This window comes from Rhineura floridana, chromosome 2 (genome assembly GCF_030035675.1).
Source record: "Rhineura floridana isolate rRhiFlo1 chromosome 2, rRhiFlo1.hap2, whole genome shotgun sequence".
Taxonomy (NCBI): domain Eukaryota; kingdom Metazoa; phylum Chordata; class Lepidosauria; order Squamata; family Rhineuridae; genus Rhineura; species Rhineura floridana.
Window position 1 is genome coordinate 52,027,989 of NC_084481.1, and position 26,600 is coordinate 52,054,588.

General features: G+C 41.7%; 1 protein-coding gene across 6 annotated transcripts in view; it reads right to left on the reverse strand.

The window, feature by feature from the left end:
- Nucleotides 1–859: 859 nt before the first annotated feature.
- SLC4A10 (solute carrier family 4 member 10) overlaps nt 860–26,600 on the reverse strand; it is a 307,201-nt gene continuing 281,460 nt past the window's right edge. For 5 of the 6 annotated variants that reach the window (XM_061608644.1, XM_061608641.1, XM_061608643.1 and 2 more), the window contains 3 exons: nt 15,440–15,507; nt 13,921–14,037; nt 860–4,817 (listed from right to left, as the gene is read on the reverse strand). In XM_061608644.1, coding sequence (XP_061464628.1) covers nt 4,751–4,817; nt 13,921–14,037; nt 15,440–15,507 — 252 coding nt within the window. In that variant the 3' untranslated portion in view covers nt 860–4,750. Of the gene's footprint in view, nt 4,818–11,445; nt 11,485–13,920; nt 14,038–15,439; nt 15,508–26,600 lie in introns of all 6 variants that reach the window. The other variant, XM_061608642.1, reaches the window with a different exon arrangement.

Sequence of the window (26,600 nt, forward strand, 5' to 3'; positions counted from 1 at the left end):
TTTGCTGTTTACCTATATTGTAAGTATAGATTAGGCTAGACAGTTTTGTTATTTTTATTTGTGACTGTAATTCTCTCTGTATTTTACCTGGCCCTCAGGGATGTTGGTTTTAAGGAATTATTTTACTATCGTATCTTTGTGCACTGATATTTTTATTCTAATAAAGCTACTTCTTATTTACCAGTGTGTGTTCATTGCAGGGGAGATTTGGCTCTGAGTCCAGCACCTTGGCCATTTAGCCACAGACTACCGGCTAATACTATTTGGGTATTTTGCCAAAAGGCCACAGAACAAGGAGTGTACCTTTGGCTCTTGTCTTTGGAATCCTTGGCAGGTCTTTTTCTGGCACTTTGGGCTTCCCCTTGACCCAGAGTAGGTGACCACAGTTAAGTGGTGGTGGCAGTCTACCTACCTTGTAGGGTTGTTGTTGGTTTACTCAGCCCTGCTAAGGGAGACACTGGTTGTGCCCAGAGCTTGGAAAAGTTACTTGTTTGAACTACCATCAACCCAATCCAGTGGCTAGGTTAGGGAATTGAGTCCTGGGACTGAACTGGCAGCAGTTCATGACAGGTGTAGGACAGACCCATGCACAGAAACCCGTTTTCTCTCATGGGTTGCTCTCACTAGATCAGGATTACTGTACACTGCTTGCAATGGACAAAAGCAACAAGCAACATAAATATAAGCATGAAGAAGTTAGGATAAATATTTTATTTCCACATAACATCTCTTAAGATGTGAAAAACACAGTATTCTATTCACATGTACACTTTACTTAAACGTTGGTAATAAATTACATCCAAGAAATTCAGCAATTGTAACTAGGAAACATGAAATTAAAAGTAAATATAACACTACCACTTGCATTTTATTATTTGTGTGTTTGTGTGTGTGATTTCAAAATGCTGGGTTTAACATTGGAATAGCAAAATCCACACAAAAACGGAATAACTAAATAAAAAACCCCTTAAAAATGCTGAACCAAAATAATGCAGAATGTCATTAAAGCACTGATTTATTAGTATCCAGGAAACTAGACAGGTGAAATCTGATCACTTTGAGACAGAACTTATTAAAAACACCAGCAGTCTCTTTCCAGGAACAAATCTGCATTGTCTTATACTAGACTCACCTTCAAACTGGAATGTTACAACTGATCATCAAGTATGCAATAACCACTTCACTCTTAATGCAGCTTATCTAAATTTATATATGCATTAGTATTAAGCAAAACTTGTTTCTTCAAAAAAATTGTAATATAATTTGCATAATATGAAGAATTTGGATGATGCTAAGAAGAATCTGATAAGAGAACAAGCTGTGGTCCAAAAATAGCATTAGAAGCAATGCTTTCTGTTGTCCATCTGATTCAGCCTAATTTTGGCACAAGAGCAGCTGGTGTAATTTTTCTGTTTGAAGCAGAAGGCATATGGAAATGGATAGCCTAGATTCACACTATGCAGTCATTGAACAATGACAGCTTGTGCAGATGTGTGTGTCGTATTTCACAGGCCAACCCCTGCTGAGTTCCTACTGTTGAGCTGATGCTGTGGTTCTCTGACTGTGCAAATACTTGTTTGCCCAAGTGTGAATTGACCAGCCTATAGCTTTCTTTCAAGATGCTTGCCCATTAACCTCTGGTTGATGTTCAGTGCAAATTCTGTCTGCTATCTCTGGTTGCAGTTGTTGATGTGTGCCTTGTATCTTTTATCCTCAGTTCTGCATTTACAACCTGGGAATAACACTGTATGCTACCTATCCTAACAGGCAGAGACAATTTGAAGGTTAATGGGCAAGTGAGAGATATGCTCAGCTGGGAGTGTCCATATGAAGGTCCAGAACAGTTTTCTTCAGGACACCCTAGTCCTCGCAGCAGGTGCCATACACTGGACCAGTGTTTGTCATCTGATGAACCAGCAGGGACCACCATGAGCTGAAGCATGCCATAGGCCAGCCTGCATTGGTTTGATTTGGAGAAGTGGTTTAGTTCAAGTAGAGATTGGGAACCTGTGGCCCTTCAGATGTTGCTGGACTGCAACTTCCATCATCCTGAACTATTTGGCCATGCTTCCCGGAGCTAATGGGGACTGGAGTCTAACAACGCCAGATAAGCGAGAGGTTAGCCACCTCTAAGTTAAAGCCATTCCGAAATTGCCTAAAGCAAGCCATGCCTTTTTCTGCCCCGGCAAATCCCTATTCACGGTTGCATGTTCATGCAGAGTACACACTGGAAGCCATGAAATTCACCAACTTTATGAGAGAAAGGCAAACACTTTGGCACAGAATCTTCTGTGCCCATGTGATTGTGCTCCAGTGTACATAAGCTGCCCCATTCACTTTGAAGAAGTCAGTCTCACATGTGCAAGAACTTCCAGTGCCAGTATAAGCCAAACAGGGTTCTCTATTGGGCTGATTCTTACTTGCACAGAGTTCCCCTATAGTTATAGTCTTATAGGCCCCTTCCAATACCAGTCTATGATTCTATATTGGTACAAGCTGTTAAGGGCCATGCAAGGCTGCAGAACTTGGCAAAGGATTATTTTACAAGGTTAGGCAACTTTGCAAGTAAAAAAATGCCTTTCTGAGATCTGCAGCAAAGGCTCAAACACTGAAACCATGTAGATATTTGTTCCTGGTATTCAAAAGCACTGGTGCATTTATAAGATCTGAGTTTGTGTAGATTAACTCAATCCCCCGCCCACCCACAAAGGCCTGTTAAAAATAAAGACATATCAAAAATATGTAAAATGTTTAATACTGTCCCACTTTTATTCCATCTTCTCCCCCACATGCATGGAGCTCTTTGTTCTCTCTCTCCCCTTGTCAGAGGCACACAATGGGATGACCAGTTCTCTACCTTTATAAAGATCCATTCATTCTGCTCTTTTCCATCATTCTACTCCACATAAACAGGTTATGCATGTCCCAGCAAGAGTACTTGTGCACATGGACACAGGAAGAAGCAGGATGGCTGGATCTAAGGAGGATAAGTGTAATCAACCACCCCACTGAAGGCAATGGTTGGGTACTTTGCTATATACCTGGCTCTCTCTGTCCATAGTTAAAACTGGCCAAGGGAAGGGAAGGGAAGGAGGGAAAAGGGCTCCATTGAGCCTTTTGGGGATTCTTTCCAGCACAGCTGCATGTGGGAGAGGATATGGATCTGTCCAGAGGTTGATATTGCTGTTAAAACTGTAGTTTGACTAATAACAACATTCTAGGACAGTAATAAAATCTGTATTTAAAAAGTATCTGAATTTTTAACATGTGCAGAAATGCATGCCTTTCATATAGAAATTTGAAGTACTAACTAACAAAGGCCAAGCACAATTTTTTTTCTTTTTCTTTTTCTGTAAAACAGGAGTGTTATGCCAGTGCCATCGCCCTCTGAAATTAGTGCCAAAACTCCCATTCACTTCAATGGGATTATAACTTAAAAGTGAATTTACAGTGGGGAATAAATCAAGATGCAATTCAGCCAAGTTTGGAGCACATTCTAGTCCTATTGATATGAATGGAAGAGTTAAGCACATGCTTGGCTCTTTCACTGAAATCAATTGGACTTAAAAAGCACTTGACTGGACTTTGCCCAGAGGTTATTGGAGAAAAAGCACATTTAAAAAAAAAAAGGAGCATGCATTTGACAATAAAATGACCACCAACAAAAATATATGTAGGATTTATACCTGGATAAAATCAATACCTGTCTATGACCTGTTCCTAACATCACATAACAATTTAAGGATAGTATTCAGAGGTCTCAAGTACTGCCCACCCCTGATCACCCTTGGTGGGGAGTGGAAATCTTACTGCCCATTTCTGTAAAGAATTATAATCCAGAAAGCTAAACAAAATGTGGATCATTTACCACCACAGTGCCGCTGTTGGACTAACCACTGCAACATTTATTACAGTACAGCATAAGATATTGTAATAACAGCTTGCATTCACGACAAATACTGTATGGAGATTGCACATCGATGGATGCGGCTTTCTTTCCAAACAAAATGAGAGAATGTTAACTATATCCTATAACTTTATATATTATATTACTTTATTTTTCCAGTTACATATAAATTTAAATATTAAATATCCAGTATTAAATCAAGGAAAATTGCACAAATATAGGGTATGATCCTGTAACTCTCACACGCATGCACACGCACGCACGCACGTGCGCACGCATGCACACACACATAAAAGCCATGATTTTTTAAAGGGGGGACTTCATTCCTATGGTTAAGTTTGCAGAATCGAACCACTTTTCATTTAAAAATAACTCTTAAAACTAACATCTCTTGTGTTATCTTGGATCTGCTGAAACAGCTAGCTGAAAGCTAACCTACAAAAAGATTGGGGGCTGTTTTCACATTTGTCTTCTGAAGTGGAAAAGCTATGAAAGTAAGTGGCACAGGCAATGTAGGAAAATGCAGTCCAAACCTACCGAGAGAGAAGTTTGAAAGGAGACTTTGTTCATATTCTTGAATGGACCAGATGACATGGGTTCAAAGAGCTGGAACTCCCCAGCATGGAGAGTGCAGGACTCTCTCAATGTCTAACAGTTAATTTCTGTGTGGATCAGGGCCAGACTGATGAACAGACAGTGAACCAAAGCACATATTGCACTACTTACATTACCAGTGCTACTTTGGGATGAAGGACAGGTTGTACAATGAAAGGATCAAATCGGGTACAGGTTATGATTGTGAAACTTCTCACATTTGTTTATAAAAATAAACTGAAGAGCAAGTCACAGACAAGTCTCGCGGTCCACACCTTTCCCTGAGTCAGCTTTCTTCTCTCTTCGGCTTTCAGTGCTAAGTTGGGAGAAAAAAGGAAGAAGAAAAGTCTTGCTACGTGGCATAGCACACCCCATCAGATTTGTTTTTAAAGAATGTGGGTGGGGGTGGAGGGGAAAGGATCCATCTCTCAAGCCACACTATTTGCCTTAGCTTTTCATGCTGCAATGTACAGTCTGGGGAGCAAGAGCAGACATGTCACTGCTATGTATGCATGTACGGTTATGAAGAACCTCGATCAACATCATAGGTAATAACGACAAAAATAACAACCACAAAACTGACCGACATACACATCAGCGAGCATGCAAGCAAAAGAGTATCGCCACATGGTTTCAATGGCACCTATTTCCTTTGCAAATAAGAACTGGCCATGTGATGTAATGCTGGTATTTTATGTTGCACAAACAAGAAGACGAATAACTGATTGGTTATAATCTGCACATTCTCCTCTCCCCACTGGTCATGTGTAAATGCATGGTTTTGACTGAGCTGGTCTGAACACAGGGTTTGAAGACATGCTTCTGACCACCCAGTCTATGTACAGAAATGCTGAAGAGGCATACCGGTCAGCAAGCAGGCACATCTTTTACTTATGCTTTTTTTGAAAACAAAAACACACCTTACTCTCTCAATATGCTTAGGCTGCATCTGCACATTTTGCCCCTCTTTTTTCCCTTTTAATTATTTTTGGCCCATGCAGGTTTCCTCTATTGCTCCTCACAGGAATTACTCGTAGGTCAGGGTGTCTGTTTGCAAACAGATCTGCTGGTCAGCAGGGCTCCAGCCTGCTGCTCCTGCCAAGCAGCTTGTCTACTCAAGCCCCTTTCTCACACACCAGGGCAGCCACTTCAGAATGGTGTTGCCTTTCCCCTGCCCAACTGCAAACCACTATGGTTTGATGCACCATCGTGGAAGCATCCATTAGAGGACACCTGCAGTTCAATACTTCTCCCCTTTTATTGCCCAATGACGTTCAATAAAACATCACACAATATTTCTGTCATTTGAAAGTTCTTATTGCATTTAACTGTGTATACTCAACGGTTTTCTTGTGATGGTACCCACCGGTACAGAATACCAGCACCTCTTTATTGGCTGTCCATCGCAGCTCTTTTGTGCTGGCATCCACAACACTTTTATCAAGATATGAGTACTGGCATCTCTTTTTTTAAAAAAAACCAAAACAAAAGAGCATTGTGTACAGTTAATTATATTCACAGCTAAGTGTTGATGAGGTAACCTCAAAAGCCTGCAAAGGAAAAGATAATAAGAACATAAGAACATAAGAAAAGCCTGCTGGATCAGGCCAGTGGCCCATCTAGTCCAGCATCCTGTTCTCACAGTGGCCAACCAGGTGCCTGGGGGAAGCCCGCAAGCACGACCCGGGTGCAAGTACACTCTCCCCTCCTGAGGCTTCCGGCAACTGGTTTTCAGAAGCATGCTGCCTCTGACTAGGGTGGCACAGCACAGCCATCATGGCTAGTAGCCATTGATAGCCCTGTCCTCCATGAATTTGTCTAATCTTCTTTTAAAGCCATCCAAGCTGGTGGCCATTACTGCATCTTGTGGGAGCAAATTCCATAGTTTAACTATGCGCTGAGTAAAGAAGTACTTCCTTTTGTCTGTCCTGAATCTTCCAACATTCAGCTTCTTTGAATGTCCACGAGTTCTAGTATTATGAGAGAGGGAGAAGAACTTTTCTCTATCCACTTTCTCAATGCCATGCATAATTTTATACACTTCTATCATGTCTCCTCTGACCCGCCTTTTCTCTAAACTAAAAAGCCCCAAATGCTGCAACCTTTCCTCGTAAGGGAGTCGCTCCATCCCCTGGATCATTCTGGTTGCCCTCTTCTGAACCTTTTCCAACTCTATAATATCCTTTTTGAGATGAGGCGACCAGAACTGTACACAGTATTCCAAATGCGGCCGCACCATAGATTTATACAACGGCATTATGATATCGGCTGTTTTATTTTCAATACCTTTCCTAATTATTGCTAGCATGGGTCGACATTTTCATCGTGCTGTCCACTACAACCCCGAGGTCTCTCTCCTGGTCGGTCACCGCCAGTTCAGACCCCATGAGCGTATATGTGAAATGAAGATTTTTTGCTCCAATATGCATAATTTTACACTTGTTTATACTGAATTGCATTTGCCATTTTTCTGCCCATTCACTCAGTTTGGAGAGGTCTTTTTGGAGCTCTTCGCAATCCCTTTTTGTTTTAACAACCCTGAACAATTTAGTGTCGTCAGCAAACTTGGCCACTTCACTGCTCACTCCTAATTCTAGGTCATTAATGAACAAGTTGAAAAGTACAGGTCCCAATACTGATCCTTGAGGGACTCCACTTTCTACAGCCCTCCATTGGGAGAACTGTCCGTTTATTCCTACTCTCTGCTTTCTGTTTCTTAACCAATTCCTTATCCACAAGAGGACCTCTCCTCTTATTCCATGACTGCTAAGCTTCCTCAGAAGCCTTTGGTGAGGTACCTTGTCAAACGCTTTTTGAAAGTCTAAGTACACTATGTCCACTGGATCACCTCTATCTATATGCTTGTTGACACTCTCAAAGAATTCTAATAGGTTACTGAGACAGGACTTTCCCTTGCAGAAGCCATGCTGGTTCTGCTTCAGCAAGGCTTGTTCTTCTATGTGCTTAGTTAATCTAGCTTTAATAGTACTTTCTACCAGTTTTCCAGGGACAGAAGTTAAGCTAACTGGCCTGTAATTTCCGGGATCCCCTCTGGATCCCTTTTTGAAGATTGGCGTTACATTTGCCACTTTCCAGTCCTCAGGCACGGAGGAGGACCCGAGGGACAAGTTACATATTTTAGTTAGCAGATCAGCAATTTCACCTTTGAGTTCTTTGAGAACTCTCGGGTGGATGCCATCCGGGCCCGGTGATTTGTCAGTTTTTATATTGTCCATTAAGCTTAGAACTTCCTCTCTCGTTACCACTATTTGTCTCAGTTCCTCAGAATCCCTTCCTGCAAATGTTAGTTCAGGTTCAGGGATCTGCCCTATATCTTCCACTGTGAAGACAGATGCAAAGAATTCATTTAGCTTCTCTGCAATCTCCTTATCGTTCCTTAGGACACCTTTGACTCCCTTATCATCCAAGGGTCCAATTGTCTCCCTAGATGGTCTCCTGCTTTGAATGTATTTATAGAATTTTTTGTTGTTGGTTTTTATGTTCTTAGCAATGTGCTCCTCAAATTCTTTTTTAGCATCCCTTATTGTCTTCTTGCATTTCTTTTGCCAGAGTTTGTGTTCTTTTTTATTTTCTTCATTCGGACAAAACTTCCATTTTCTGAAGGAAGACTTTTTGCCTCTAAGAGCTTCCTTGACTTTGCTCGTTAACCATGCTGGCATCTTCTTGGCCCTGGCGGTACCTTTTCTGATCTGCGGTATGCACTCCAGTTGAGCTTCTAATATAGTGTTTTTAAACAACTTCCAAGCATTTTCGAGTGATGTGACCCTCTGGACTTTGTTTTTCAGCTTTCTTTTTACCAATCCCCTCATTTTTGTGAAGTTTCCTCTTTTGAAGTCAAATGTGACCGTGTTGGATTTTCGTGGCAATTGGCCAGTTACATGTATGTTTAATTTAATAGCACTGTGGTCACTGCTCCCAATCGGTTCAACAACACTTACATCTCACACCAGGTCCCGGTCCCCACTGAGGATTAAGTCCAGGGTTGCCGTCCCTCTGGTCGGTTCCATGACCAACTGGTCTAGGGAATAGTCATTTAGAATATCTAGAAACTTTGCTTCTTTGTCATGACTGGAACACATATGCAGCCAGTCTATGTCCGGGTAGTTGAAGTCACCCATTACTACCACATTTCCTAGTTTGGATGCTTCCTCAATTTCATATCTCATCTCAAGGTCTCCCTGAGCATTTTGATCAGGGGGACGATAGATCGTTCCGAGTATTAAGTCCCTCCTGGGGCACGGTATCACCACCCACAACGATTCTGTGGAGGAGTCTGCCTCTTTTGGGGTTTCGAGCTTGCTGGATTCAATGCCTTCTTTCACGTATAGAGTGACTCCGCCACCAATACGTCCTTCCCTGTCCTTCCGATATAGTTTATGTCCAGGGATAACCGTATCCCACTGGTTTTCTCCATTCCACCAGGTCTTGGTTATGCTCACTATATCAATGCTCTTCTCTAAGACCAAGCACTCCAGTTCTCCCATCTTGGTTCGGAGGCTCCTAGCATTAGCGTACAGGCACTTGCAAGCAGTGTCTCTCTTCAAGTGTCTTTGGCACTTGTGGTTAGGCCTGTGGTAATTTTGCTCTTCTGAATTGATATCCTGTGCCCCTGCTCTCACAATGCCTACTTCTAGGCCTACCCCTTTTAAAATTTCATCATTTCTTTGGTTTTTATCCCAGGGGGGAGGTTTATTCCGAACCGGACCTTTCTCAGCTCCTGTCGGGTTTCCCCCCTCAGTCAGTTTAAAAGCTGCTCTGCCACCTTTTTAATTTTAAGTGCCAGCAGTCTGGTTCCATTCTGGTTCAAATGGAGCCCGTCCCTTTTGTACAGGCCCGGCTTGTCCCAAAATGTTCCCCAGTGCCTAACAAATCCGAACCCTTCCACCTGACACCATCATCTCATCCACGCATTGAGACTGCGAAGCTGGGCCTGTCTGGCTGGTCCTGCGCGTGGAACCGGTAGCATTTAAATAATAAATGCATAATAAATGCTGGGTTAATGTGCTTCTCTGCAGGAGCACAAATAATTCAAGATATGCTCATGTTCTTGATTTGTTTTATTATTTGTTCCTGAAAGAAGCCCTGGCTCTGGGTTTATGCACATTGGGTTGTTGGTAAATTGCAACTAAAGTATGTAGCAACGTGGGAAAATGCTCAAAGTCACATCTGCATCATACATTAAAATCACTTGGCTTCTCCCAAACAATCCTGGGAACTGTAGTTTAAGGGTGCCAAGAATTAAAGCTCTATGGGAGGTAAACTACAGTTCCCAGGATTCTTTGTGGGAAGCCACGTGCTTTAAATGTATGGTATGGAAGTCTTTTATTATCAGCAAATTGAGCTGGTGCTGTTTTGCAACTCCAGCAGGTTTGACTAGAACTTAATTCCCTGACAAAGGAATATGATGTCCAGACCTTGCCACATTATGCTAGGGATCAATTATGCCATAATTCTCTTCAGTTTTATCTACAATCCAGCCTCTCTGTAGATTGTATATGAAAGATGCTGTGGGAAGAAGACCAGCCTACTCTCTAGCTGCCACTAGCAATACAATTATCTTTCTATGGCAGGAAGGACAATAGTTGCTGCTGCATTCTTAGGATAGAGATATTTGCATAATATGCACAGGCTGCAATTTCCCTTTTATGTTGCAGGATTTGGCATGCATTCTCACAGATAATCCGCCTTCCCAAATCAGATGGAAGAAGATGGGGTCCTCCTAGCTCTCAACGGCAACATGTACTCTTCTACCAAGCCTCTTTGGCTCAAGTAGAATCTAGTTCGTCTTTCCCCAACTTGGTGCCTTCCAGAAGTTTTGGACGACAACTCCCATCAGACCCAGCCAGCATGGCCTTGGAAACTGCAGCCCAAAACATTTGGAAGGCACCAGGTTGGGAAAAGCTGGTCTAGCTGCACCTGTGAAGACTGTTCCATTTGAAAAAAAAAGAGTATGTTGCATCCATTTTAAAGGTGATGACAGATAAAATAAAATACGAGGCCATTTTGGGGCTTAATTTTGACAGCAAGTTGTTAATATGGAAATTTACCAGGAAGCTACCTAAGGGGTCTTCAAAACATTGAACTGGTTCATACATTCAGCAGCCACAAGCAGCATTGAAATAGTGGGACAGAAAAGCAGTGCGACCCGCCCCCCTTCATTGCACAGATAATGTGAACAACACCCTCTGCATAAATGCCTGATTGCACAAAAGCCCAGTCTGTGTGATTCTTCCCCTGCCCCTGCAAAAAAAGCAACCACGTGGTGATCGTGTAAACCGGGCCTCTGCTTTGCAGCATCACCCTAGCTCAATGTGTGGACTGGGGAAGAACTCATGGACAGATCACGGTTGTCAGCTCTAGGTTTTGGAGTGCCCTGACACCCTCCGTGGGCTCCCCTTCCTTAGTGACCTGCCCCCCCCACTGCAGCAGGTCCAGAAGGGTCTTGTCAGTGGACCCCTTCCTAGGGTGTGGGCCCTTGCCAACTTTTGACACCAGCCCTGATTGATCATCTTGTTTATGCTGCTGAGGGAGAGGAAGAACACTGCAGAAGCAACATGCCATTTTGGGGTGACAAAACACCAGGAGTCAGAGGTACTTTATTTCAGTTAATGTACCGAAGTTAAATACTATGGCTAAAGCTAGCATATGTGACCAGTGCATTTGATATCTCAAGGATATTGATGTGGTTCTAAAGTTTGGCTGAATTACAATGCTTAGAAAATGAATGCATTTGTTACATCAGCTCTCAGGAGAACAGATATCCATGTATTCAAGCAGCCTTCTAAATGTGCGATTCATAATCCTCTATTCTAATAAATTTTGTCTCCCCAAAATTTACACACAATAGTTTGCTAGGTTTCCAAAAGACACCATTTAGCAGTGGGAAAAGGAATCAAGGCAGAGATTTAGGGACAGGGTCTTACCTTTGGGGAATCAGCTTCAAGAGAAATTAGGAAGGGGAGCTTATGGTAGAAATGTGATAATGGAACAATTAAGCAGAAAATAATGTTAATTCAAAATGTGGCAATTGGGGGGAAATGGTTAAACACAGTTGCATGTATACTCAATTCAAGGTAAATAGAGATTTCTCCATAAAAATGGCCATCCACTTTTACAGTTTCAATTAATTTAAGATATAAGACATCCATACTTTGACGCAGCTGCCTCTACATATGGGGACTGACATAGGGGATTATCAATGTCCTGTTCTCCACTCTGGTCAGTGCACATTGCATTCATTCATTAGATTTATTACAGTCAATTGACCAGCCAGAGTGCACATTGCAAAATTCTATGTCCATACACACCTCCCGTATCCCCATCCAGCCTTCTCTTTCAGCCCAGGCTCAAACAACTGGGACAGAGCCATAGCCCAGTGGCTTGGCATATGTTTTGCATGCAAAAGGTCCCAGATAGGGCAAGGAAAGATTTCTTGTCTGAGAAGCCTGGTGAACTGCTGCCAGTCAGTGTAAACAATACTGAGATGGACCTATAATCTGGCTCAGTATAAGGCAGCTTCCTATGTTCCAAGTTATGATAGAAAAGGGAGAGCAAAGCTCTGTTGAGCCTCATGCCGACCTCAGTGTGGGCAGGTAACTGCATCTGCACTGGAATGAATCATGACTTTAGCATTTGTTTGGTTCTTCTAAATAGTGCTTTACGGAGCAGCCAGACATTTATCAAGCCTTTCTTTTGAAGGGGATGGCAGAAATGTAAATGTGATCAATTATTTTATTATAACGAAAGGTGAGCTGAATACGCTTATCCAAGTTGGAACAGTTGCCTGAGAAACACACACAGAGGTCAAGAAGGACCCTCCCAGTCCTATAACTGCATTCGTGCAAGGCTCTGTGTGCTACCATGAAAAATAATAACTTATAAAGCAGCCCAAACATGAGCTGCTATACAACAATTAAGTTAAAAAGAAACAAGCCCTGCTTGCAATCTTAGAAAGAACAGAGCATTAGGAAAGGGGGAGGAACAGAATGGAACATGCACTTGGAAAAGGGTATCAAAACTGGTTCAGGCTGCTTTCTGGGAGGGGGGGGAAAAGATAGGGATTTATTTTCATCCCACCCCTAGTAAAGTTTATTTTACTTTATGTATTTGGGGACTAAGTTTGTATCCCGCCTTTCTTCCCAAAGGAGCCCAAGGGGGCAAAGTTGCCCAAGGGGGCTTCTACAATTGACTGGCCTGAATATCTAGCCAGGGACTTTACTGACCCTTTGGGCGGCTCCAGCTATGCCAAAGACGAATTGAAAGGCCAGTGTGGGTGGTGCAGTGGCTGTAGCGGCAAAAAGGCAAAGCACCAGCACCACCTACCACACACCTCTTCTAGCAGCTACCTCTAAAGTGCTCTTTAGCATCATTGTCTCTAGGGCAGCCTTTCCCAACTAGTGGGCGGTGTTGTTGGACCACAATTCCCATCAGCCTCAGCCAGCATTGCCAATGGTCAGGAAAGATGGGAATTGTGGTCCAACTACATCTGGTGGCCCACTAGTTGGGAAAGGCTGCTCTAGGGAGTCACTCCCTCTAACAGCAAACTCAGGTACCGAGTGGCAACAGGGTTATAGCCAAAGCAGGGCCACTGAGGATCAAGAGGGAAGGATCAGCAAGCTTTGGGGAGCCTTGGAGACTGCAGAAGTAAAACAAAACAAAGCAAAACTTTTCTCCCCTAGAGGACAAAACACCTGAGGAGGCAACCCTCCCCACTTCAAACCAGCTCACTGAGGACTGAGCATGCTTGGTAGTCATGAAATTAGAATGTCAGCTGGACAAGAACAATGGAAAATTGGGGAATGGGGAATGGATGGGAGTGGGTTGCTCTACGTGGGCTCCATACAGCTTATAATATCCTGGAGGAAGGGACTGCTGGCGGGCAGATACCCTGAATGGAAACACTCATGGAATGAGGTGAGAACCCATTGCACCATTTTGTTTTAGAACTGATTTGTACATCCTAACCCTCTGCTTCCCTGCCAGCTCCTCCTCTAATGTTCACACTCGCTTCTTCAGGATTAGGGCTGATGTTTGTGGAAACAGAAGAACAGCATTTCAGGCCTGCGCAGACTCGGCTTCGAAAGCACCTTCAAAGCCCTGAGGTTTCTAGAGGTTGTGTGAGGGCGCAGCAGCTGGCTCTGCCAACGTGGGTAACACGCTAGTCTAGACCCTCTTCCCTCTGGTGTTGATGTGTTGCCATGCTACTGACTTTTACCTCCCCCCAAGAATAGATTGGATGCGTTCATAAGGTCTCATTATCTGTGTTCAGAGAAGGAATGTAGTAGTCAGCATGTTTGTTTATTTTCTGCAAAACAAAGAAACAGTCTTGCTAAGCAGTTAATTATTACTAAAGTCTATCTATCTATCTAATCTACATATATAGGATTAATTAAAAAAACCTTTTAGAAGGAAAGCTGGACTCCTTATCCTTGGTATTTTCTGATGTTATCAACATTGTCTTCCACACAGCTGTTTTTGCCATTTCATCAGAAATATTTATTACAGATGGGTCATCTCTAGAATAAAATGAGCGCACAGAGAGATACAATCAAACTTTATTATCTGCAGTCCTACACCAACAATGAATTAAAAGACATTCATCAATCTACTTTAAATTAGCCATATAAAAACCATAGCTGAAATGCTTATACTCTGGATAATTTAGTTCAGCCAGCACAGCATCATGCTTCTAGGGCCATAACTCAGTGACTATTTATTGACCTAGAATGGTCCAGTTTTGACACAATAATTTTAACAGTAGCTCCAGGCAGCTTAAGCCCCTCTTTCCCAGATCTGTATGCACTAATCCAGCACACACCAAGCACAAAATAATTTCTCTACACATACATATCCCTTTTCATGTGCAAAACATCCTGTCATTTAACTGAATGGGGAAAGCTCTTGCGAATGGTACAATGTTGTGTTGGACACCAGAGAACAGGCTCTAAAGTTTTTAAGGGTAGTTCCCCCCCCTTTTTTTCCCCCTTTAATTTTATTTGTATACATTGGGACCTGAACTTTTCAAGGCACTATTGCTCTGATCAAAGAAGGCTCCCAAATGTAACTGCATGGCTGGATATGATCTGTGTGCACAAATGAAAGAAAAACAAGTTACATGGAACTGTGCACATGATGATCCTTGTGGTAGACTGAGTCTGCACACAAATCCCATTAAAAATGGTTGGTGTAATCACCTTTGGCAAATCCACATAATGTGGCTGAATCCAGGACCTTCCCTCACTCCTTCTATTTAGAACTGCAGTCTTCTTCAATCGTCATCTGGCAGCAGCCATTCCATTAGGCTGCAGCAGAAGGAGAGAAGGCAAGCAGGACCACTCCATTGGCTCTGATGAGAAGTCAGCCAGTATTTTTGGCTCCTCCTGTCCCTGAACTGTTTCCATTCCAGCTGGTTATTATAAGAACTTGGTAACTTTCAGAGCTGGCATGTGAATTTGTTTTCCTTTTCCCTTGCCACCCTTTTTTTTCCTTTTGTGTTGTGTCTTTTAGATTGCAAACAAGAGGGCAGAGGTGGTCCTTAGTTTTTACTGACCTGTAAAGGCCTTTTTAAAGATTTGCTGCAAGCTAAGAGCCAAACTGATGTGATGCTTACCCTTTTTTAAAAAAAATTAAAAGCAACTTCAGACACCCTCCAAATTGGAATTGACCAATGCTGGGTGTGGCAGTATTCCTTCAATGAATGCACCACTACCACCAGAAATGGCTTTTTATCAATCCTGCTAGTGGTAAAAGGGAAGTATATGTACTGTGTCTTTTTTATTTTTTGGTGGGGCTAATAGTTGGGTGATCCAGTCACGAATGTACTACATCACATTTCTTTCCGCTCTAATATGCCAAGGAAAAAAAAACAGGCTCCATCTGAATTTAGATTGGGGACAATGTTATATCTTAGTGGTTTACCTGTAGTGCCCTTCTAGCGGTAACTGGACTGTGCCTTCATCTTCCATTGCTAACATACTTTGTTCCTCCTAAGGAAATAATAATAATAATAATAATAATAATAATTTAGATAAGAGCAAATACTTTTTCTGCTGTAATTGCTTCCATGCAACTGCAAATTCAGTCACCAAAAAGAAAACAAGAACATCATCTCTTCACTTCTCTCTCTCTCCTTCCCACATTGTTTACTGAAGTTTTTCATAGCATGGCATGTCGGTCACATTGGCCTTTCCTCCTTGTCACTCTTTTGTAAGTGAAATAGCAAGTGTCAAAAATTAGGGAACACTAAAGGACAGTACTAAAGAAGCAGCTAATTTTCACTGTGGAAAATTGAACTATTTACAAAGTTAGTTAACGTGGGCTGGAATATGCCTTTGGACTGTGATAATGGGGTGAGCTAAGCTTCATTCCTGAGTTACAAAGGGATAAATACTTGGGGCCCCAAGTACCTAAGAACTGCTTGCTCCTATATGTTCCCCTTGTGGCCTGCTCTAAGTATCTCCACTGATGGAAAGTTGGTGGGTGTCCATTAGAAGCAGGGGCTTCTCTGGTTTTCAGACACCAGGTTATAAAAGCCTTTGAAATGAACTAATGTGATGTTGTTCCTTTGGTGTCTTGTATGGTTTCTTTTTGTTCTGTTTCTGTTTAATGAGATCCTGCTACAGTATAATGTAATATTCACTAATAGGCAAAAAACCTTGTGGTTTAAGAACGTAGCTATAGCCCACAGATATTTCTATCAAACTTTAAAAAGCAGGGAAATTGGGCAGCTATAGTGAATGCACCAGGGGAGCAGGAGACCTGACCTCCTTTCTGAGATATTGTACTGCCCTACAGATTTGTAAAAAGGCAAATCCAATCTGGGTTGGTCTTTCATAGTCTAATCCACTTCCTGTGTAGCTTGGAAGAATTTGGTAACATGTGCCTCTGAGCATATTGTGAGTGGTGGCAAAACCTGCCATCTCCAAAGATGGAGAATTATATTTTTGTATGTTTGTTGTTCTTCATACTTTGCTTCTTTTCTGTGTTACTATTTTTTCTACAGAGAATCTAAACTAGAAAACTATATTTCTCTCATTATTCATCCTAGAAATCTGTGTCAAATTTATTTTTATTAATTTCAAAGCCTTTTTATTGGTTAATGTCATGTGATGGTGAAGAGAGCCTTTTGTGTTTCAAATTGGAGGTTGTGTTCTATTTCTATTTTGGCCACATTAAAAGTTGAATCTGAAACTGCACTTTGATGTAAAATCAGACTGATTACAATATGTGGCTACTTACGCAATGACTTTGGCTGTTGGAAAAAACAAACCTGGCCTGCCCAACGTGCATGTTTTCAGCCTGCTATGCTTAAACTACTCTACTTAAGGAAAGGTGGGCATGGTCAATTAAAAGCATAGAGTACACGTAGAATTTTGCTACAATATATTTCACCTCCCGCTGTTTCATCTTGTGCAAACTGAGACACTCCTCATGTCCACTGGAAACTATTAGGCAGAACAGTCAGTGCCATTATTCCAAAATTATTTTTGGAGCTTTTTTTTAGTATTGCAAATTGTTGCTGTACTTCACATGTTCACAGAAACAGAAGCAAAAGAGAATGATTTACTATAGGAAATTTCAATAAAATTGCAAAGTAAATCAAACATATTTAAAGTGACTTTATGAACTATATCAACTGTTTTAATATTGTCGCTTCCTCACTGCTAAAACAAGATCAGCACAGCACATGTCTTGTTTCTGTTATTTGGGCTGATTGCAGGTGTTGCCACCACTCACCATATGCTCAGAGGCACATGTTACCAAATTCTTCCAAGCTACACAGAAAGTGGATTGGACTGTGAAAGACCAACCCAAATTGAGTTTGAATTATTACAGATTTGTAGGGGAGTGCAATATCTGAGAGAGAAGGTCAGGTCTCCTGCTTCCCTGGTGCATTCACTATAGTTGCCCAATTTCCCTGCTTTTTAAAGTTTGATAGAAATATCTGTGGGCTATAGCTACGTTCTTAAACCTCAAGGTTTTTTGCCTATTAGTGAATTTCTCTGCTTTTTAATCTGGGAGGTCAGAAATAGGATCCTTTGCAAGTTTGCTGAGAATGGATTGATCATTTGCTTGCTTATTGAGTTCAGTGGGATTTACTCCCCTGCAATCATGCTTAGGATAGGTGAAACTGACCACAGGAGTTGGGGAGGGAGGACAGGGATGGAAGCATGGAAGGATGGGGAGGAACTCGGCAGGTTTGATCATTTGCATGTTGATTGAGTTCAGTGGGATTTACTCCCGTACAATCATGCTTAGGATAGGTAAAACTGACCATGGGGAGGGAGACCGGGAGTGGGCAGGAGAGTAGAAGAAACCAAGAGGAGAGGGAAGGGTAGAAGGGAGGAGGAAGAGAGAGGAGAGCGGAGGAGGGGAAAGGCATGTCTGATCATTTGCATGCTGATTGAGTTCAGTGGGATTTACTCCCATGCAATCATGGCAACTTGTTATATGACTTCAAGTCCATTATGACTTATGGTGACCCTATTAATCAGTGACCTCCAAGAGCATCTGTTATAAACCACTCTGTTCAGATCTTGTAAGATCAGGTCTGTGACTTCCTTCATGGAATCAATCCATTTCTTGTTTGGTCTTCCTCTTTTTTTACTCCCTTCTGTTTTACCCAGCATTATTGTCTTTTCTAGTGAATCATTTCTTCTCATGATGTGTCCAAAGTATGATAACCTCAGTTTCATCATTTTAGCTTCTAGTGATAGTTTGGGTTTAATTTGTTCTAACACCCAATTATTTGTCTTTTTTGCTGTCCATGGTACATGCAAAGCTCTCCTCCAACACCACATTTCAAATGAGTTGATTTTTCTCCTGTCGTTTTTTTCACTGTCCAACTTTCACATCCATACATAGAGATTGGGAATACCACGGTCTGAATGATCCTGACTTTAGTGTTCAGTGATACATCTTTGCATTTGAGGACCTTTTCTAGTTCTCTCATAGCTGCCCTCCCCAGTCCTAGCCTTCTTCTGATTTCTTGACTATCGTTTCCATTTTGGTTAATGACTGCCAAGGTATCAGAGCTTGGAAGTAACTCGTTACAAATAACGAGTTACTTGTAATTCACTACTTTTTAAAGTAATGAGTGGGTAACTTCATTACATTTTCTTAGTAATAGAACAACTAGTAATTTCCTTACATTTTAGCAACAACGGTAACGTTCCTGATGTTACTATTGGACATTACTTGGGAGGGGGGAGTCTTCTGCTCCTGTGATTGGTGGACAAAAGACATATTCCTTGCACTGGGCTTCTGTGCAGTGTGGCTCTTCCCTCGTGCTCTGTGTTAGGAGGCACGAAGGAGGAAGGGGAGAGCCAGACCATGCTGGAGGGCAAGGATGAAAAAGGGGAAGGCAGCAGCAGCAGCAGAATAGAGGTGTGTGTTACCCTTTCCAGCCCACTGGCCCTGCTCCCCCTTGCCCTGCTGCCCCCTCTGCTCGCTGTGCCACTAGCTCTCCTCCATATCACCAGCCCCTCCTGCAGAGTTTTCCTTTTATTCCTGCACCCCTAAACAACCACTGAGATGGGGAGGAAAAGAAGCTCTCAGCAGCTATGCCAGCAACGACTTAAGAAAGATCCGTGTGTGAGAGAGAGTGAGCACGCCTCTCTCTCGGTGAAACAGGTCGCAGCTCCACCCGCAGCTTCCCAGCCTGATACTCTTGTTCCTCCTCTTTCGCCGCACTGATCCCACTACCGCCACAGCGCAGACACTCCCCTGAGGCAGCCGACTGAGGAAGGAGAGAGGACGGAAGGAGGGGGAATGAGCCAGGTGCTCGCCCTCCTTGTCGTTGCCCTGCTCTCTCTCTCAGTATCTCTGTGTGGTCAGCTGCGGGCTGTTCAGAGACAGGTGTGGAGGAAGTGGTGGCTTCCTAAGCAGTTGCCCCCACTCCTCCCTCCTTCTCCTTTTCGTCAGGAGTGAACTGACTGAGGCGGCTATGACTGCTGGAAGCGAAACCTCCTTTCACCTCAACAACAGCAGAGCATCCTCAACGGGAGCAACAGGCCTCGTTATTCTTTTTTTTCCCCTCCCTTTTTTCTCTCCTGGTTACAATGACTCTTACTGCCATGGTCTGGATGTCAGCCAACCCTTTGCTCTCCCAAGGGCCTGCCCCACTGCCCACCGAGAAAGAGTCTCAAGCAAGAAGCCTGCAAAAGGTGTACTGATGAGTACAATAGACCAAACATAAGAAGACACAATCAGATGATGAAAATATTGGCTCTTCCACGCAGTCACCAAACACACATATGTGAGCGAAATGGTGAAATCTTTTATTTAAACTGTACTGGCCTTGTAGGAGTTGCTGCGTGAAAGTGTTTCTCTGCCCACTCCTCACAAGGAGTACAGTGCATAAGCCCACCTGTACTGGTAGTGTTAAAAATGGATTTGGTCAGCTCTTTCCTTTCCCCCTCCCGAAATCTGAGCTGTCCTGCCTAACGGTATTCTGAGATAAGGGATGTTTTTAGGATGCTGACTTTTGCTGGGAAGACATCAAAGACCAAAATAAGGAATGCTTATTTTAAAATATTTTATTTTATTATCAAATGTATATGCTGTCTTTTAAAAAAGGTTTTGGCCACGGGTGATTAGATCATGTTAAAAAGAAAATACAAGCCATAAAATGGAACATTAGATCTAGGCAATAAATAGAAACGTAAGAATAAATCAAGAGGTATCTCGGTGAAATGTTAAAAGCCAGTGTCATTCATATATGTGGGGTTTGTTTGTAATATTTTTTGCAATGGTACTATTATGCAGTACTGTTGCCTCTTTTCCCTCCCTTTTTTTTGTGCTGGCACCTGTAGCACTTTTATCAAGGTATGAATATCAGCACCTCATTTTTAGCAAACAAACAAAAAGCTGTGTGTGCATATACACACACATACAGATATATAAATATGACAGAATTGTCAACCTCAAACCCATCTCCATTCTTCACAGTCCTGGCCTTACTTCATCTAATAGGAATATCAATAGAGATTACTTGCTGGATGAATGCTTTTTGTCATTAATTTTGAAAAATGTCTTTTTCCATCACATCCCCTCAAAAATAACGTGTTTATTCTACATGATCTTAGGATGACACAGCTCTAATAAAATCAACAAAGATTTTTGTGGTACTAAAGGCACCAACACACTTTCTGTGGTAGGAACCTTTTTCTAGGAAAGCGCCTGTGTCATTATATGCTCCTAGTCTACAATCCTAAACACACATACTACACAGTAAAGATGGGACAGGTTTGGACTGGAGCTAATTGTATAAACACAGAAACATAATTGTTTTCTAGCGCAGATACCACTGCCAGTGCCATAAAGGATTTCTGTCTAGGGCAGTAAGATAAGTGTTCCAGTCTTGCATTGGCAGCATGCTGTGTAGATGAAATAATACCAGCATAAACTTGCAGAAGGGGAAATTAATCAAAGTGCTTTGCAACACATTTTCTCAAGATGTGTGTGTGTGTGTTACCCTTTCTGGCCTGCTTGCCCTGCTGCCCTCCTGCTCATCCTGCCACTCCTCAGCCTGCTCGCCTGCCCCCTCTGCTCATCCTGCCACACCCGCTCATCCTGCCACACCCGCTCATCCTGCTGCTCCCTCCTGCTTATCTCCCGCTTGTACTGCCACCCTCTCTCATGCACACGCACACACGAGAGTTCACATATCCCTCTCTCTCGGCCCAACTGCATCTCTTCCTCTCAGACCACACATACATATACTCTCACCCTCTCTCACACACAGAGAACATACGTCCATCTCTACCTCTCTCCTCCAAGTGCATCTCTCTCTCCCACAAATACATGGGCACCCGTAAGGATGGGCGGGCAAAGTAAATCATTGTAGAGCAGGCTGATTTCTCACAAAAACAGAGAAGAATCTTATCTAAACGCTTTGTCTCATGTTCTAAAAATGCTAGATACTTTTTAAAAAATGCAAGCAAGGAGCCTGGGAATTATGGTTCCCTCTGGGAGCACCAATGAAGGTTTTCAGGGGTATTAAGGTGCTCATGGGTACCAGGTTGGGGACCCCTGCACTAAGGCATGTATTGGAAATAGTTATTTGGATTTTGCTCTTCTCAGATTTTATGGTATAACTCAAAGTTAAAAAAACCATACCAAAATGTGTAACTTTTAAAAAAGCATTTTAGGATAAAAAATGCATGAATGCATACACTGAGATAAAATACATATTTAAATATGTGGGTAAATACAAATTCAAATATGGATTTTTGCATGGATCAATGTGGAAATAGGACAGAATGGACTATGAATGAGAACATGCAAAATTGATGCAGACTGGAAAGAGACTGATCCATCCATCTCTGTTTGCCAAGGAAACACAATCATCAGTATTCAGCAGAAAAATATCAAAATATGAATATTCTTTAACGTATCTGCAACAAAAACCTCATCAAAATAAATTATTTCCCCAAGTAATAAAATGAAGGCTTTCTCAGACCCCATTATGTACTTCTGGAAATGCTGAGATTTTAGTAACAATAAGAAACAATAAAGAAATAAATCTATTTCAAAGTTAAATTTATTTTTTTATTTATTTTTAAAACTTATATACCGCCCGACTAGCAATAGCTCTCTGGGCGGTGAACATAGATAAATGAATTATAAATCAAAATATTCTACAAAATCAAAATAACATATTATAAATCTTGCTATAAACCCCATCCCAAACACACACTATTTCCTCTTAGATGTAGTTTTAAAAGTAACAAAATGAAGAAATATTTCTATGCTGATCAAACCAAACTATGTCTTGGTTGTATTGTACATATTCTGCTCTTAAGTGTTGTTGTTGTTATGTACCTTCAAGCTGACTATGACTTATGGTGAACCTATGACCTCCAAGAGCATCTGTCATGAACCACCCTGTTCAGATCTTGTAACTTCAGGTCTGTGGCTTCCTTTATGGAATCAATCCATCTCGTTTGGTCTTCCTCTTTTTCTAACTCCCTTCTGTTTTTCCTAGCATTATTGTCTTTTCTAGTGAATCAGGTCTTCTCAGGATGTGTCCAAAGTATGATAACCTCAGTTTCATCATTTTAACTTCTAGTGACAGTTCTGGTTTAATTTGTTCTAACACCCAATTATTTGTCTTTTTCACAGTCCATGGTATGCGCAAAGCTCTCCTCCAACACCACATTTCTAATAATTTGATTTTTCTCTTATCTGTTTTTTCATTGTCCAACTTTCACATCCATACATAGAGATTGGGAATACCATGGTCTGAATGATCCTGACTTTAGTGTTCAGTGATACATTTTTGCATTTGAGGACCTTTTCTAGTTCTCTCATAGCTGCCCTCCCCAGTCCTAGCCTTCTTCTGATTTCTTGACTATTGTCTCCGTTTTGGTTGATGACTGTGCCAAGGTATTGATAAACCTTGACAAGTTCAATGTCCTTGTTGTCAACTTTAAAGTGACATAAATCTTCTGTTGTCATTACTTTAGTCTTTTTGATGTTCAGCTGTAATCCTGCTTTTGTGCTTTCCTCTTTAACTTTCATTATCATCATGGTCTGTGGGTGGGTAGGAGGCAACAAGGGAGGAGGTGGAGAGTGAGACAGGTGGAGTAGAGAAAACAATTGTTTAAAAAAATGGAGTGGAGGGAAAAAGGAGCCAGAGGGCAAGAACATGGATAAAGGAGAAGGAGGCAGCAGCAGAATGGAGATAAAGAAATGTGGAGGTGAAAGATGACAACATGTGTGTGTGTGTGCATGTGGCACACAACGTGGCCTCTACCACCTTCTCTGGCTACTGTGCTGCATTTGCAGTATTTTAACTTTTTTGCATCTCAGGGGAAAATGTTTGCTTGGGTGAGTGTCCTTTAGTCGGTGGCAGGGCAGGGTCTGGGAGGTGGTTAAGTAAGAGAGATTATGCTTGCTGGCTGAGCGGGTGTGTGCACTTTTTGACATGCAAAGATCTGAGTAGTGGCCTCTGCCTCTCTCTCCACCTCCCTTACCAGTGGAGAGATCACCATTGCTATCGTGGATAAAAAATATATTCTACTACCTCTGTATGTGTGTGTTTATTTTTAATGTTGTTTTAGGCTACTTAGATTTGCAGCAGGCAAGGCCAGCACCTTGTAGGTGGTTTTTTTTAAAGTAACAAAAATGTAACTGTAGTGATTATTTTTGAGAAAAAGTAATCAGTTACTTTCAGAGCAATTGTAATTGTAACAGCATTTACTACTATTTGGGCCCATGTAACTGTAACTGTAATTTATTACTTTTAAAAGTAATCTTCCAAGCTCTGCAAGGTACAGATAATCCTTGTCTGAAGGAGGGGATTAGAAGGGGGGGAGGAGGGGATTGGAAGGTGATGGGGCACAGGAAGGAAGGGGTAAAGGAAGGGACAAGAGGGATGGGATAGGAGGGAGGAGGAGGGCAGGGCAGGTTTGATCATTTGCATGCTTTTTGAGTTCAGTGGGATTTACTCCTGTGCAATCATGCTTAGAATAGGTGAAACTGACCTAGGGCAGGGGCAGGGAGGGGAGGAGGAGGGGATGAATGGAAGGGGGAGGGAGGAAGGAGGAGGGGAGGAGATTGGATAGGTGGGCAGAGAGGAAGCCTCTTTCCTTTCCAAAAGGAAAGCACTGAGAACAGTATCATTCTTTTTCAGGGTTTCACCCACCTTTTTATTCGACAACAGGCACATGTAGCCTCCCACCCAAATTAAAACCAAAGCTGTCCCTGGCCACATCCACACCAGACCTTTATTTCACTTGAGACAGTCATGGCTTCTCTCAAAGAATCCTGGAAATTGTAGTTAGTGAAGGGTACTGAGAGTTGCTAGGAGAGGCCCTGTTCTCCTCACAAACTTTCAATCAGAGTGGCTGACTGGCCACTGGAGCTCTGTCAGGGGAATAGGACTCTCCTCTCAGCACCCTTCACTAACTACATTTCCCAGGATTCTTTGGAGGAAGCCATGACTGTCTCAAGTGAAATAAAGGTCTGGTGTGGGTGTGACCCCCTGATTAGGCAAGCCCAGCAGCTGTGGGTCTGGCTTTTAGAACACTGACAGTTGATTCTTACTGAGCATGCCTAATATTATAATAGACTTCAATGCTAAATTTCTTAAATTAATTAAAAACCAGCCAGGCATTTTTTTTTAACTTTTAAACTGCAGAAGATGAAGGTCAGAGTATGGGGCAAGGTCAGTAATAGGATTACAGGTGCTCCGTGAACATGTCTGATTTTTAATTAATTTCAACACATTATGAGAACTCCAAAAGGGGTTTGGCTTTTCTCTCTCTCTCTATTTACACTTTGAACTCTCGATTCTCTCTGTTTTGTGTATTGCCATGAAAATTTAGAGGGTTGTTAAGAAAGCATTTCTGAGTTCAGGACTATATGTTTTGTAAGGTTTTGTTTTGAAATGAGCTTATGGGAAGCATCAGAATGGCATGGGGGTATTTTCAATTAAACATTGCGGAATGTGAAAAATCCACACTGGCTATAGCATACAGCCACTCCCATGGCTGTATAATAATTGGCTTTACAATATTAAGACTGTTTTGTATTTGGGTTTTATTTAGCTATATTATATTTATTATGTTTATGCATGTAAGCAGCTTTGGATTATATATATATATATATATATATATATTATACCGTATGTTCCGGCGTATAAGTCGACTGGGCGTATAAGACGACCCCCAACTTTTCAAGTTAAAATATAGCGTTTGGGATATACTCGCCGTATAAGACTACCCCTACTTATGACATGCAGGTACTTAGCAGGAAAACTGTCACTTATAAACTTATAAATATTAATATTTGGATTGTCCAGTTGTTTTGTTTTTGTGCCTAGGAATTACCACCAAAAACTGGGGAAAGATGTGAGAAATCTTTTTTTTAAAAGCAACATTAAATGCCTAGACTCTAGTTTCCAACACTATGGAGTATTTATTGATTGATTAAGAGAATTTATATCCTGCCCTTTTGCTGTTAAAAAGAGAGCTCAGCACAGCTTACAAATATAGTAAAAACAATAAAAATACACAATCAGAGAAAAACAAGCCAAAATGTTAGGAAAAGGAGTCTTTCACACCACATGCTCAGTTCTAAATACTGTTGCAGCAAGTTTTACAAGTTCCTCCAGTATTCCACTGGTGCAGGCACTCAGACATTCAAAGTACTGTATGTTTCTTAGGTTTTATAAAAGCAGAGCTTTGCTTAACTCAAAAATTCTTCTCCCTTTGATAACCACATCTACACAGGTTCCACCTCCATACTCAAAATGAAACTGAGCCTGGAAGTGTACAACAACCCCACACATACCTTGCTAATTCGATTATCAATGCCAGGATGTCTGTCTTATCGACTACTCTCCTGCTCCCCCCCCACACACACACACACCAGGCATCATGAAAGACCCAGTCCTGGGCTCAGAAAGAAAATAAATATCTGGTCCTCTTCAAAGTATTGATAAGCCTCTTGTTTTAATTGAAATAATAATTATAAATTCTTGTTCTTATCACTAATGGGAGTTAATTATCTTGCATATGCTGCTGTTGCTTCTATGGCTGTAACGGAGTGAGGTTAAAGATAAGTGAAATGCAAATAGGAAAAAAAAATACAGAAGGCAGTAACACTTTCCTAAATGTAATACCATACCAACCACAACAAGATTCCTATAAGACAAAAAACTAAGCATCTCACAACCAGTCAGGATTCCTAACCAAAAACCAAAAATATGATAAATGAAGAAATATTTATATAAGCATAACTATCAAATATATTTATTATTTACACAAACTGTAAAGATATTTATAGTGCAATCCTAAATTTATTTATTCAGAAGCAAGTCCCAGCGTATTCAATGGGGCTTACTCAAACAGGGACAGAAATGCAACCTCAAGTGATAAGCAACTTCATTCACACAACCCAAATTCCGAATCATGCCACTTTACACTGTTTTGCAACTGTTTATACTTGTTTTTATGGTTATTGGATTTTAAATGGCTTTATTTCTTGTTGTGAGCTGCCTTGGTTTCCAACCCTACCTCACAGGGGTGTTGGAAAGACTCCATACACACACGCACACACTGCAGATGTATAA